At 34.5% G+C, this 14,438-nt stretch overlaps 2 protein-coding genes and 1 pseudogene across 4 annotated transcripts; all 3 read right to left on the bottom strand.

Moving 5' to 3' along the window:
- Positions 1-3,672: 3,672 nt before the first annotated feature.
- On the bottom strand, positions 3,673-6,447 carry LOC111280810 (transcription factor bHLH68-like). 2 transcript variants are annotated; one of them, XM_089757023.1, is made up of 8 exons: positions 6,244-6,447; positions 5,901-6,092; positions 5,292-5,625; positions 5,081-5,155; positions 4,801-4,866; positions 4,456-4,508; positions 4,221-4,277; positions 3,684-4,132 (listed from the first exon to the last, which is right to left on the bottom strand). In XM_089757023.1, the coding sequence occupies exons 2-7, from the start codon at positions 6,047-6,049 to the stop codon at positions 4,235-4,237; spliced, it is 720 nt and encodes a 239-aa protein (XP_089613149.1). In that variant the 5' UTR covers positions 6,050-6,092; positions 6,244-6,447; the 3' UTR covers positions 3,684-4,132; positions 4,221-4,234. The 2 variants fall into 2 exon arrangements, 1 of the variants encoding a protein (XP_089613149.1); XR_016335025.1 differs by lacking the exon at positions 6,244-6,447 and having other exon boundaries at positions 3,673-4,132; positions 4,394-4,508; positions 5,901-6,079.
- A 2,849-nt stretch (positions 6,448-9,296) lies between these two features.
- On the bottom strand, positions 9,297-13,225 carry LOC111280808 (peroxisome biogenesis protein 2-like). Its single transcript, XM_022868292.2, has 8 exons — positions 12,962-13,225; positions 12,346-12,462; positions 12,099-12,252; positions 11,524-11,660; positions 11,313-11,413; positions 10,837-10,954; positions 9,863-10,029; positions 9,297-9,622 (listed from the first exon to the last, which is right to left on the bottom strand). Exons 1-8 carry the CDS (start codon positions 13,082-13,084, stop codon positions 9,493-9,495), a joined length of 1,047 nt encoding a protein of 348 aa, XP_022724027.2. The 5' UTR covers positions 13,085-13,225; the 3' UTR covers positions 9,297-9,492.
- Positions 13,226-13,486: 261 nt separating this feature from the next.
- LOC111280809 (protein THYLAKOID ASSEMBLY 8, chloroplastic pseudogene) lies at positions 13,487-14,329 on the bottom strand (annotated as a pseudogene). Its single transcript, XR_016335139.1, has one exon. The product of XR_016335139.1 is annotated as a protein THYLAKOID ASSEMBLY 8, chloroplastic pseudogene (transcript).
- Positions 14,330-14,438: the final 109 nt, after the last annotated feature.

Here is a 14,438-nt window from a genome sequence, read left to right as displayed (position 1 = left end):
CCAATACAGCTGATAGGTTGGTGTGGGAAGTAAACCGAAAAGGCAAGTTCTCTGTCAAGCAATGTATAGCTACACTGGATGTCAACCCAAGTACAACAGAGCAACAGGTATCGGCTTAAAAACATTTGGAAGCTTGATGTACCTCCGAAAGTTCAGAAATTTTTATGGCTTGCTATGTTAAATTCAATCCCTTCTAAAATGTTGCTAAGAGCTAGAGGGGTTAACTTAGAAATGACCAATGCTTATGCTGTTGGTGCGAGAAGGTAGAGGAGGATAGTATCCATATTCTGCTATTCTGTAATTGTCTTGGATTGTGCGGAATGCTGTCTTCAAATGGCGGGTATTAAACTGGGTTACATCACGGGGAATAGAAAATATGTTAATCGATTGTGCAGGGGTACCGTTCGCTAAAGTAACAAAAAAAAGATGGTTGGCGGTTTGTGGTGCTACCCTCTGGTCGATTTGGCTTGCTAGGAATGAGTCAGTGTTCCAAGGAAAGAAGTGGGAAGAAAAGGAGGTAGTCTTTCTTACTAAATTAAGATCGTTATTCTGGAGAAAGGCGATTCAAGGTGGTGAAGGGATTGAAGAGGCAGAATAGTGGGATAATCTAAAAGGAAACAACGCACATGGAAAGGAATCATGGTCAAGAAAAGATGCATAATTGGCGTGCCCAAGTAGGAATGTGCTGAAGTTTAATATAGATGGAATAGCAAGAGGTAATCCAAGTAAAGTAAGATGTGGAAGTGTTATAAGAGATGAAACAGGAATATAAGGGGATCATTTTATGGGCTGCTCGGAGTACGTAATGCAATATTGGCTGGGATTTGGGCAATCAAAATGGCATTGGAAACTTTTGTTACTAGCCAATGGAGTGAACATCAGGCTCTGATTACAGAGTCAGACTCAAAAGAGGCAATTGAAGCAGTGGGTGAATAAGGCAAACATGCCGTGGGAGATGTGGAAAGAATTGGAAGAGATTGATCAATTGATTGAGAGAATTGGACTGGTAGATTTTATACATGTTCACAGTGGCGGAGCCACGTTAGAACCTGAGGGGACTATGGCCCCCCAAAGATTTTTCAAACCTTTTAATAGATATGTATAAAATGTATATAATTTATAAGCATTCTTTTTAAAAAATAAGAATGACCTCTTAAAAAAATAAAAATTATTTTTTGTGATTATAAATGTTTAGAATTTTGAGATTTTAGGTTCAAGTTTTATTATATATGAATTTATTTCGATTTTTTGTTGGATTTGTCTAGTTATATTTTAATTTGTTGATTAGTTTATCTGTTTGATTATTTAATTGTATAATACTTTATTATAATTATAATTTTTACGTGTAATTTAATAAAAATAAAGACAAAAAAATTCAAATCTCTAATCCTAATTAATTTGTAAAAAGTATTAATATTTATAGTTTAATTCTTATTAAATAATTAGAAAAATAAATGTATTAGTTAAATATGACCCACATTAAAATGTCAAAACTATTCAAAAAAGTTTTTTTAAAAAAAAAGGTAAGATTAATAGAATAGAAAGAGATACAAATCTTGTTTCCTAAAAGCTTGAACCTAGCACAAGTCGGTATAATTATTTCAAAAGAATGCTTATTCTTGTCCTTTTAGAGGGCTAATCATAATGATAGTATAAAAAATTATTACAACTTATTTCATGATAAGATCACTGTATCTTTATCTTTTGATTTTAAAACCATTAATAGTAAATTATAAGTACTTTTTAATTTTAAATATGAGAAAATTATTAATATTTATTAACAAAAAATATCTTAATTTTATACATTGAGAGAAAATTTACTAAAACTTTTTAGTCTAATGATTTTTTTTTTTAATGAAAGATCATCGTGCACAATTTAATTACAATTATTTGAGTTTCTTCTATTTTTTTATTTCAATATTTGAACTTTTTTATATATCTTATTTATGTTTACAATATGGAATGTATATTTTACTTAAAATTTTTATAACTTTTGATAAATAATAACATATTATATGCTAAGCGAAAATTTTCAAATTAAATTTGAATTTAGTTTAGCCCCTCCTAATTTGAAATCATGGATCCGCCACCGGTCATAACTAAAGATAAGTGCAAATCTGCAAAGATAGACAGAGGCCATGGCCTCCCAAAAAAATTTTGATAATATTAAAGTTATTATATTAGAATAATAGAAGAAAGAATGGTGCTTTCCCAACAAGTTTTTTTTTTTTTTAAGAAACTTCTTATACAGATGAAGCTCTATGTCATAGCTCAAAGGAAAACTAAAATACAAGCTATCCTAAATTAATTTTAAAAAAGGTACAAGAATAATAAAGCTACTTTCATCTGGAGCTAGAAAAGAATTCAAATAGCATCATGACCAATCAGCCTTAAGATTTTCAGCAGACTGACCGTTCATGATGTTATCTCACTCCATGGAAACCTTTGGCTAGCAGAGCAGGATGCTGCAATCAAAACCTTAATTGCTTGATCAAAACCCGCCGCCGAAAGCCGGTGCCCAGTAATCAGCACCAATATTATCACTTCCAACTTGTTGGGTGCAAGATACAGGAACCAGGCACGGCCGTATACTCCTTAAGTACTTTGGTTATCTTCGTTATCCTGTTATTATCAAAACAAAAATTAAGGAAAACGGAAAGGAAAACAGTAACGATTTTCAAAGATACAGGAACCAGGCACAGCCGTATACTCCTTAAATACTTTGGTTATCTTCGTTATCCTGTTATTATCAAAACAAAAATTAAGGAAAACGAAAAGGAAAACAGTAACGATTTTCAAAGATACAGGAACCAGGCACAGCTGTATACTCCTTAAGTACTTTGGTTATCTTCGTTATCCTGTTATTATCAAAACAAAAATTAAGGAAAACGAAAAGGAAAAACAGTAATGATTTTCAAATCTCCTTTATATGTATATATACACACACATATATGAATGGTAATGGTGGTCTGGTAATCTTCAATTTTTCAAATAAAGTTTAATAACAGCAGTAATGATGAGAAGGAGAATGATGATAATAAATAATTGCTGTATAAATGAACAATTAGTCAAATGAGTGAGAAAGAGGTGTGTTTGTTGTATATATTACTTATAATTTATGTTTTCTAAAATGTTATAAGTGTGTTTGTAAGATTTAAAGTTTAGAATTAATGTTGCATAAAAAAAGTTTAGAACTAATGTGATATGTATTAGCGTAAAAAAATGATGTTTGGATATTGATTAATAGTTTATTGAGAATAAAAAAATATATGCGTTGAACATATTGCTTTGTTCTAAATGTGTTGATTTCAGAAAGTCATTAATGTTTTGTGGAAAAGTGTTTCAAATAAAAAGTAGTGGTTCTTCTTTCAAGTCATGTATCTTAAACACTTTCATAATTGTTCATTTCAACATTTTTACATTCAATTTCTCAAAAATCTAATATTTTCTCTTACTCTTATTTTTCGTTCATAGCTCATATGTGTTCAAAATAATTTTTTAAGTGAATTCTATTTCCCTTTGTTTAAGCATTATATATATACATATATATATATATATATATTTATATATATTATAAGAATAACGTTTTCAAGAGTACATTTATTCTATTATTAAAAAACTATTATTTTAAGGAAATTTTCATGTCATACCTAAATTTCTTCATTTCTTCTCCTTTCATTGATTGTATTAGTCCAATTCTACCTACAACAATCTCGTATCAAGAAAGGATTCCAGGTTAAGGAGCCTTCCTTTGCTTCTCTAGTAGGTGTCATTCAACTCCTAATTTTAATTAAAAACAATAAAAATGGATAGAGGAGGGGGGGGAGGGGAAGCAATAGAACTATTTCTATCTTCAGCTCTTTTTCTTTTTAAATTACATATATACGAATCTTATGCAGTTCCAAATTATGCTTTTGATTAACTTTTATTCACTTAAAAGTGTTTTAAAGCTGACAACCTTGTTCTTTCAATGCTTTCCTTTCTCAATAAAATACAAAGAGAACAGATGCTTTCCCATGTACAAACCCAGCTCCCCCCCCCCCCCCCTACTTTGCTTTTGTGAGGTGATTGATCCAATAAATTATAGCTGTCCTTGATCTTCAAGAAATGCACAATTTCTTTCTCCTTGAACCTAAAAAATTTAATCAAAATTACCCATCACTAAATTCAATATGCTGTTGCATTGGGAAATGAGTATATGGATATGTATGGGTACTTACAGATTGTTGGTTTCTCATGTTTGCTGATGCAGTACCCAAGTAAGGGGAGCTAAGAGCCTGCGTTCAAAGTGGGGAAAGAGAATAATTTTTTTTTATGACTTCCATGAAGTTGATATTGTTAAGAGAAAAAGCATGTATGAATTATTGAGATTTTAAAACAAAATGCTTCTCACTGATTTCTGAGCTGCTAGCTAGCAGCGGAGAGTTACTAATAAAAATGTGGAAGAAACATCACCTCAATTTGCTGATATACCCAATAGCTTCCAACAAGGCAGAAGCAGTGTCAGTCTGCAAAAGAGCACACAAACCCCCAAGTCATCTTTCATATCTTCTTTATTAATGTTAAAAGAGAAAAAGCCCAGATAAAGAAAAAAGAGTGAGAGTGGAAGCCATGTTTGAACCTTGATCAGTGCACTGCACAATTCTCATATAAAATAAATAAAATAAGCAATCGCTTTATGGGTTTTGTCATAGAATAAAACTGCGTCTGTAATCTGTTCTGTACACTATTCCTTCTGTTCAGTTTTTGTGGCTGGCTGAGCTGATGAAGAAGATGAAGTTAATGGAAGTTTTGGTTTACCTTCCCAAATGGGGAAACTAACTGGTGAAGTGCTGTTATTCTATCTCCTAGCTTCTCCTTTCTCACCTGGATTTTAGCATAAAAATCAGCACACTGATTAATGTTATTCATTTATTGTGCTTTTTTTACCCTTTGTTTTGACAAATGGCTGAAAAGAATAAGACATGTTTGAAAACAGACAATCAAGAACGACATACTAATATTCTACACAGACACAAATGCACAAGCACACACAATTAAAGATAGAGAGAGAGAGGGAGAGAAAGAAAGATTCTGTTACTTTTAGAGGTGGTTGGCTTGAAGACGGCTGAACCCTAGCCTTCTTGCACACCCCACCTGTTGCTGTGCTATTACACTGGCAAAGCACAAGAAAAAAATGTGGAAAAACCAGAGAAAAAGAAACAACAATTTTATCTTGTATATATACATATAGATTAACCCAAATAAAGGCAAGCAAAAAGAGGGGTGGGGGATGGGGAAAAGGTTGTTACCTCAGAAGAATGGTCGAGGGGCTGAGTATTAGTCCCATCTGCCGCCTTGTTAGAAGAGAAGTCTAACATATTACTACTTAAGCTAGTAATACAAGATCTGGGAGAAGCAACTGGCATGATTTGATACCAAACAACAGCAGCAGCAGCATTCCTGGATGCTTGAAATTCATCAATGCCATGACCGTACAAGTTGCTATTTTGAGTAACCTCTTGCTTTATGTTAACAACAAGAACCCTCGGAGATGGATCTAGGATTTCGTTTTCCCAGTTTTCCAACTTTTTAGGCGGAAAATGACTTGGACCAAAGATTTTTTCTTCGCCGAATAATCCACCCCTAACCACCCAAAATAAGAACCCCAACCATAATTATTAGTACTTTGCATTGGAATTTATGTACAAGAAAAAGCTATCTTAAGATAACCAAAACTAGCAATAAAAAACCAAAACTACAGATATATGTTTATGAAAGGTATCTTGAAAAGGTAAAGGAAATAATATGAGATGAAAAAAAGTTCAGTAAATTAGAGAACCAACAAGTCCATGAAAGCAGGTCAAAGACAGAGTAGACGTGGCATGAAAAAGTAGAGATGAAGTCGAGAAAAAGCTCACAAGAGTAATTGGTTCCACGAGTGTGGGAGCTCTCGGTTATCAGGCAAAGAATTAGGATGAAGCGCAGACGATCCAAGAAGATATTGAGTAGGAAAGAGAGATGGGGATGGAGTTAACAAAGCAGAAGGCTGTTGGGAAGGTGGATGCATGCTCCACCAGCTAGGGTTTCATGCCATCATTTGTTGCGCTGAACTGCAAAAAACAAACTTAGTTCAATTTCATTTGTCACTGATCCTTCAAAAAGAAGTTCACCCCCCCCCCCCCCCCCCCCACACACACACACTCACACAAGAAAGAAAAAATTTTCTCTTTTCTCTTTCTCTTCCTTTTCCTTTCCTTTTACCTTTCACTTTCTCTCTATTACTTTGCTAAGTTTCCTCGTTTATGCACCCAACCAAACATGCCTTTGCTAAAAGCTTTACTATTAAGAGTCCTTCCCCTCTTTGCTTTCTGATCAGATGAGGGTGAAGAAACTTTGAGTCTATGCCATTGAAAGAATTTTTATACCAAGGGTGGGGTTGGGGCTCTTTGCATTAATTTGCTTCCTTCCTTTCCATTATTCTTTCATTTAAATTTAGTATTCTTTTTTTTATTCTTTAATTTGCTTTTGCTTTGTTATAAAGTAGGGGCAGAAAGAAAAGGTGATGGGCAGTGTTTTCAGTCCTTAGACTATTGGCCTCTAGGACCTTACTTCCTTGATTTGCAGTGCTACCTTGGGATTGTTTCAATTTTGGGTCTTTAGGTTTAGGCTATATATGATATGATGGTTTTCATAATTTGAAATTATCATGTTTTCTCTATTCTTGTGCAATTATTCAACTCACAATCCAAAATTAATATATATATTTAGAATATAAGTGCCCCTTAAACATACTGAAATTAAAATATATAATATAATATCAAAACTCATTGTTGGAGAAAATTTTTTGGACCGTAGCACCAGTAATTGCATCGTGTTTCTCTTACTTTTATTGTTTGGGATTTTATTAAGGGCGGTTTGGTTGCACTGAGAACACATGCTTCCAAATGAAAGTGGGGATATATATATGCAGAGATTGTTCTAGCTATAAGTTATTTACTAAGTATCAATTGATCAACACATTTTCAACATTTAAAAATTTAGTCCACACATCATTAACTTTCCCATTTTTAATTATAGATATATAGCCATTGAATTTTAAAAACAAAACAAAAAACAGGTCAGTTTTTAGCCTATATTAATCACTCAATTTGAATGAGAATATCGAATCAAAAGCAATTCCTAATTTCAAACTGGAAAGTGAGCCCTTCGGGGGCATAGCAAAAGCAGAAACAGGAGAGCAATCGATTTGATTGTTTGATTTAATGTTTTAGACCGTAAACTTCTTTTATACATACAGCAGGGAAGGGAGGAAAGGAAAGGCTTTTTGGCTTCAGTTGATTTAAGGTAGATACAGTAACAAATGAAAGCAAAAAAATTATAGGCTACTGACTATCTTTTGACTCATAAGGCAACATTTGCAATGCTTCAAACTGTGCAAGACAGATATTTCAGGACTCATTCCAGACGACGGAGGCCCGCCAATTCAGCCAAATTATTCAAAACAAATAGGCTAAGCCTAGTAGTACTACTAACTGAATAGCTCTGGTAATTTTAGCATTTCGAGTTTTTTTGATGAACACCAAACTTAAACTGTGAAATATTGCGGGTAGCAGCAAGCATGCTGCAGCTAGCCAAGAGAGAAATATGACAAGGGGATTTCTAGCAAAGTACAGTTTTAGTTGCTTTACAGCTAAGTCATGTACATTTCATTTGACAATACCGTGAGTGAACTCACATCGTGTTGTGATATCATTTTATTATTGGACTTTTAAAAATTTAATCATAAAATTTAATTATGACATGATGGGCGGACAAATGAACCCTAAACAAGGTAAAAAAAAGAAGCGTGCTTTTTTACTCCTACGATCCATTTTCGAATGCTGTTCCCCAATCTGAGACCGTACAATCAGTTCTTTTTTTTTTTTTTTTTGCTAAAACCAATATTGCAGGTAAACATGTAGATTTAGTGGTAGATTCTAATCTTAATTTTAAAGAAAAAACACAGTAGTAGTAAACTATAATCATATTTGAAAATCTGAATATGAACGTTAGCTAAACGATTATGTCTTCACCGTTAAGATGGACATATGTGCATGATTTTACAAAATATTTAAGGTTTACTCCCAAATCTTGAGAAAAATTGAAAATTTATCCTTGAAAAAATATGTACTAAAATATATGCTATGATGACTTTGGTGAAAGGTATGCTTGCATTTGACCATCATCATGACTCAAGGGAAATCAAAAAATTAAGTATATTGCATTTTGAAGGTAAAAAAAAAAAAAAAAATGAAACTGCTAATATCCTTGACTAAGGTTGACTAGAAGTACGTATAGCTAGGTTAAAAGTGATAAGAATTTGACAAAATTCCACATCAAATAACGAATCACAGGATAAATTTTGATTATGAACTGGAGATCCTTTTGGGGGTGAAACTGGGATGAGTATTTTTGTCCATAGTGAAACATAGATTTGAGCAGTAACTACTTATCTACATTAGACCTTTGGCAAAATCATGCTATTTCTGGATACCAACAACTTAATTTGCCCCTAAAAGAACCAAAGACTTCATGTTTTGGTTAAAGATTCAAACACAAATGATACAAAACAAAAGCATTCCATTTGTTACAAAGCTGCTTCTAAAGGTTTAAACCAAAAAATAATGTGGAATGCATTGCTGCCGCAATTCAAATAGGAATTAAGCTAGATTGAATATGAAAGCATACGACCGAAGTGTTCCCTGACCCACACCGTTGCCACTAAATCTGGGCCCTGTTATGCTGGTGACTGCCTGACGGGTGAGCCCTTTGGTTCAGTGGCAACGGCCATCCATGTCATTTATGCCCTTTACCATGAGGGGGCTATCTTCTACAAGGACCCTGCCTAGTTCAGGAATTTGAGTCGTTAAAAGTTAAAACCATATATATTCATTCATTTATCCATTTTAGCTAGGACAAACGTTGCTTTTCCTTTCACTATTGCGTTTCCATCTATTCATAAAAAAAAAAAAAAAAAAAAAAAAAAACGAAATATTAAAAAGGCAAAAATAAGATGTAAATAAACCTAAAACTTAACCCAATCAATTCATACTACTATCCTTAAAATGTCACTTTTAATAAATCTAAAATTCAAATCTCAGTATCTATAATTTTTTTCTCAACTCCTTTGTAAAAAAAAATATATGATAATATATAAGTTGAGCCAGAAAATTAAACTTTCAAAGAGGTGGTCACTTAGATTATTAGACAAAAATTCGAGAGTATAAACCAAAATGGAACTAAACACAAGATTCCGAAGAATCTCTTTCACGAGATGAAAAAATGACCTCGTTATTAATGTGACAGTTGACCAAAGAATGATTAATTCCCCACTCATTGGGGTACAAATGCTTTAAAACAAAAAGCTTTGTTTTCTCTATAGATTTGTATGCCACATCAGGCATTTTTGTTATATAGATTTCTAAGTGTACAACTCTCTTATCGTCCTTTTTTTCCACTCTCCTATGCAAGCTACTGACTATGAGTTTTATGCTCAACAACACTGCCATGTTGCTGCATCGCCACAACGGGCTTGCTGCATCGCAAACACCGGAATGATGGAGCCGCAGCACATCGTGTTCTTAGGCAGTAGTAGCAATACCTGTGAATAGGAAATTTTAACCAATTATAAGCAACCAATACTTAAAAATTATTTTTCAACACTGTGGAGCACTGGAGCAAAGCAAATGCATTTCATGGAAACAGCTGCTAAGGGTGGCATTCAATACATTACCAAGATACATGGTGACAACATCTACATGTCATTTATTTGTCAACCCAAAATTCATTAAACATATTTCAAGACACATTCATCGTGTAAGGGAGAATTCAGTTAACCTACCTGTGCTGACAAGGGAGAGCAAGATAAGGTAGTGTTGGACTTGCCCCGCAAATAGGACAAGTAGAGTCATCCTCTGTAGAACTTGAAGATTTGCCCTTGGAGAATGGGTGAAGAAAACTTTTAACAGTTGATGAGTTAAGAAGAGGGAGAAGCAGCAACAACATCTCCTGCACAATAGCAAAGGAAATATAAGTACTAAAACACATTCATCACAGAAAAAGAACGATCCTGATAGTCTATGTCAATCTGACCAGTGGCATATATAGAGCTGGGAAAACTTTTCAATGTCCTGTTAATAACACTACCATGCTGATTAGCTATTTTTGAAATAGAACAGGTAAAAAACCTGTCATATAAAGAACCATTATTGAACGACTCAAAATGGTAAACAATTTGGTTATTATATTTTTTTTTTTCAGTACATCAGGTTATTATCCTATACATGTACAGGCATCGGAGTGTAAAAACTCCACGAGCAAATTACATGCTTTCTACATATCCCTAACAAAATTTTTTAACTTAATAATTGAGTGTTGACTTTGTTATTCATGGTTAAATGGATACATGGCAACCATATAAACCTACTTGTGAAGTTTTTAAACCCTAATGCCGGCATATAGATTATAATCCTAAAAGATATTTTCCATTTTTACTTATATCTTTTGTTTCAAAGACCGATTAAACTCAATATTACACTCATTTACTTGCAATAGAAACTTGCAGGCCTTTCTAGTTTTGGTGAGGTTTTCATGAATCAGAAATGAATACTACCAAACACTAAATTTAACAACTAACAAATAGGTTTTCTGTATATTCTCCACAAATATGCATCTCACTTGATATCTTTTATTCTGGTAGAGACTAGCCTATAAAAAACTACTAATGTCCATTACTAAAGTAAGAAGGCATGTAAAAATTTTCAAATCAAGCATTGAGATACACAAGAATTGAGAGCTTAAACAAGGAAAGATTACCGAGAACTCATTCCAAACCAACTGGCGATTCATGTACTCAAAACTAACAGCTCGATTCATATTAGGGCTTTCATAGACAAGCCTTGCTCTTATAGCTCTTTCAATGGGGTTTCTATACCTGCATTAGAACAAGAGATGAAATTGGATCAACTCTGATTGTTGAAAGGTGATTATTGAAAAACAAGGTTTTTCAAACCAGCTAAAAGTTCCCAGACCATCAAGCTTTCATGTTTGATAGAATAAGGTAATATATATCAACCAGACAAACAGATAAATTTCTCAAAGTAAAGATGACAAATGTAAAACTTGAGATGAAATATATATGAAATATAGTAAGTTAAATCACTATGCTCATTATCAGTGCTTCTGTCCTTTTGTATGTGTTTATTTTCCTTCAATATTAATGAGATTCAAATAAACATGTGCTTCAATAGTTATAAGGCTTCCTCTTATGAGAAACACACTTTGAAACCTACCTTCCTGTGTAAAGAAATATGAGTAGGTTGCCAAATGACACAGTCTTATAAAGCCCTTCTATACGTTGCATCCAACCCCAAACTCGTCGTGCCAATGGCCTCTGAAGAAGGAAAGGAAAATCAGTATTAACTTTAAACAGAGTCCAAACTCTTCCCAGGGGAAGAACATGAAGAAGAGGAAAATAAAAAGAAGGGTACACAAAATCAGCACCTGCTCAGAATCACCCCATCTGCGAAAAGCAGAGAATGACTGTAAACGAGCCCAAATGTACTGACCACCAACTGCAGCAATGCAATACCACATCTTCTGAGCGACAGTTAGCCCAGGCCCTTCCAAACCTGTTCTTACTGCAGAAAGACAAGAGTAGCACAAATTAAGGCTGTTGGTAAAGCTGCATGAGAGATGGGGACGGATAGACAAAGACAATGTTAACGAATGTAAAGTGCTACACAGATATTAGGATGAACTCTCCTAAACATCGTTCAAAACTGAAAATGTTAACTTTGGTAAAATTTTCCATCTTATAAAATGCTCTAAAAAAGATTGTTCCAAAAAGGAATAGACGTAAGTTTGATAATAACAACACTGATAATTGCAGTCATTAATAAAGTCAAGCAACAACAATCAACAACACAATTAGTTATAATCGACAACAAATAAGTACCAGAGTATGATTTGGTTGGCAAACTAACATAGGGCATATCATACATCAAACTCAATTAAAATAGTACTGAAAAGCCAATTTTTTTAAGTAGCACAATAAGAAAGAGAAGTCCAGACCTTACCTTTTCCTCTTATTTCCATGGCACATTCATCTCTGTACCTCAGATTCATAAGAGCATTTCCTGGAGTAGGCTTATCTACCCAAATTGAGAACCTCCAAATAAGAAACTCGAGGAAAGCATCCAGTTCCGGTTCATATTGAAATAACATTCCTGGCTTACCCCAAAAAAACAAAGAAACAAGATCAGACAATTGCATAGCGCAATTTCATTTTCTATAGACCATGCATGCCCTCGGTAGCAAAAATACCTTCATCAAGGAGAAAACTTTAACCAGCTGCTCTTTTAACATGGCTGACATCTCAATATCCAATCTAGCAGCATCAAACTGATTAACTCTAGAAATTGATAAGGGTAGCGTCGAATGCTGCAGCAATTGACCAAAAACAGTTAATAAACGAATCTACAAAAGTTAAACAACAGCAGAATTGGAACAACCAGGAAAAATCCCAGCTTGCAATTGTATATAATCTTAATCTATTCACCACTAAAAAGAAAGAGTAAAACTTTTCTGTAAAAGTCTTCCATATGTATAACTGGAGAACTAAAAGTTAATATTTTTTCCATTATCATAACGAAATTCCATTCAGCTTTAGCAAATTTATTCCTTGATACCGAAAATTCATATTCCTCATATAAAAAGAAAATTAAAAGTTATCCAGAAATTTTCCAGATACATTTCAATAAAAAAACAAGTTCCCCATGAATTCTTAAGGGAAACCAGGATGCCCTATATCATAATGTTTGGCAGAGTCTTTTTAGGCAATTAATCGAACAGATAGAAGGAAAATCAACAAAGGGTAATCTCTCCATTTGTTCAACTTTAATTAAATTTTCAAAAACAGAAAAGAGTAAAAGAGCTTTGCCTGATGAGAAAGTGATACAGAGTGCCAGTGAGGAAGTAGCTTTTGGTAAGAACTAATCCAAGCATCATCTTTTGGCAGTGCGGCTGCTGCTGCCGGGGATGGATTGCTTCTAACACTAATCATTTGATGAGATTATAATGTGGTTTTCTCTTTTTTTTTTTTTGGCAAAATTATTTGATGAGATTTGTTTGTTGTTGAAACCTTGAAGATGGGGTTGCTTTTTTCTTTCTTTCTTTCTTTTGTTTTTTTTTTTTTTTTCTGGGCGCTGTCCTGTTTCAGAAAATGCAGCTAACTAGAAGCCTTGAGAGGCGGACTTAGCTCGCAACTTGCAACTTGTTTGTTGCGTAGGCTTAAAATTTGAGGGAGTGGATGGTATTTTTGTCTATTTGGGAAGGTGTAAAGGGTATTTTTGTCTTACTAAGTATATCATACTCATATATTGCTATTTTTTTAATTCATTTTTATAATTCACACTTTTTTATTTTAATTTTGTAACTTAAACAATGTTGATTGACTAAAAATAACTAAAAGACAAAATTTGGTGACTAATTCAAAAGCAGCATAACATTAATACATTGAGAGAGAAAATAGAAAATAAAATTCTCTCTACACTTTAGAACTTTTCACAAAAAAAAAATCCATTTTCTCCCTAAATTCTCAAATTGTCCAAATTACCCCTAGATAATTCACCAAATTCGCTTTCAACCTCCAAAGCCAATCCCACTTCCCCAAATCTTCTCAATCCTGTACTCAAAACTTTAACCACATGCCGCCCAACACTTTTCCTGGACGCCACTCCATCTTCCTTCATCAACCCACAAATCCTGACCGTTGAATCCTTACTCCCAGCCCCTATCACACCCTTGATCAACCTCAGAAGCGCCTTCTCGTCATCACACTCGATCCCTTCCATCTCCCCAATCAACCCATCAATCTCGTGCGTCAGACGGTTCCTGGCCAACGAGGCGACAACATCAGCGTACAAAGACAAGTTGGGAGGCGGGTATTCTGATCGGACGGTGGAGAGTACGTGAAGGGCGAGGGCGCATTGATCTTGCCGTAGGAGTTCGCGTAGGGTGGCTAGGAGGTCGCATTTGATGAGACGGGAGAGGGAAGGAAGTCGGGAATTTGTGGTGGTTGATGAAGAGTTTCGCTGGGCCCGTTTGAGGGCTTGGATGGCTTGGATTGCTTCGGTGCTCAAGATGCGGCCTTTGACGAGAGGTCCACGGTTGTCGCGTGGGCCGCAACGTATGGGAGTGAAGATCCTCTGGGTGGGGATTGGATAGAGAGAATGGAGTGAAGTGGGATTGAAGCAAAGAGAGGAAGCCATGAAAATGGAGCAATTTTTTGCGGAGGCAAAAAAGGATAAAATGGTTTTAGACGACACGGTTATGCGCTATGGGCCTCAGGTCGCATGCCAGCCCATGTTCTATACTGTGTGTGTCGTGCCAGCGCTATGGGCCACATTTTCATGATC

Source organism: Durio zibethinus, chromosome 28 (assembly GCF_047325235.1).
Source record: "Durio zibethinus cultivar Kanyao isolate XHJ-2024 chromosome 28, ASM4732523v1, whole genome shotgun sequence".
In the NCBI taxonomy this organism is placed as follows: domain Eukaryota; kingdom Viridiplantae; phylum Streptophyta; class Magnoliopsida; order Malvales; family Malvaceae; genus Durio; species Durio zibethinus.
Note: the sequence above shows the minus strand (reverse complement) of the source record. Positions and strands in the feature narration are given on the sequence as shown.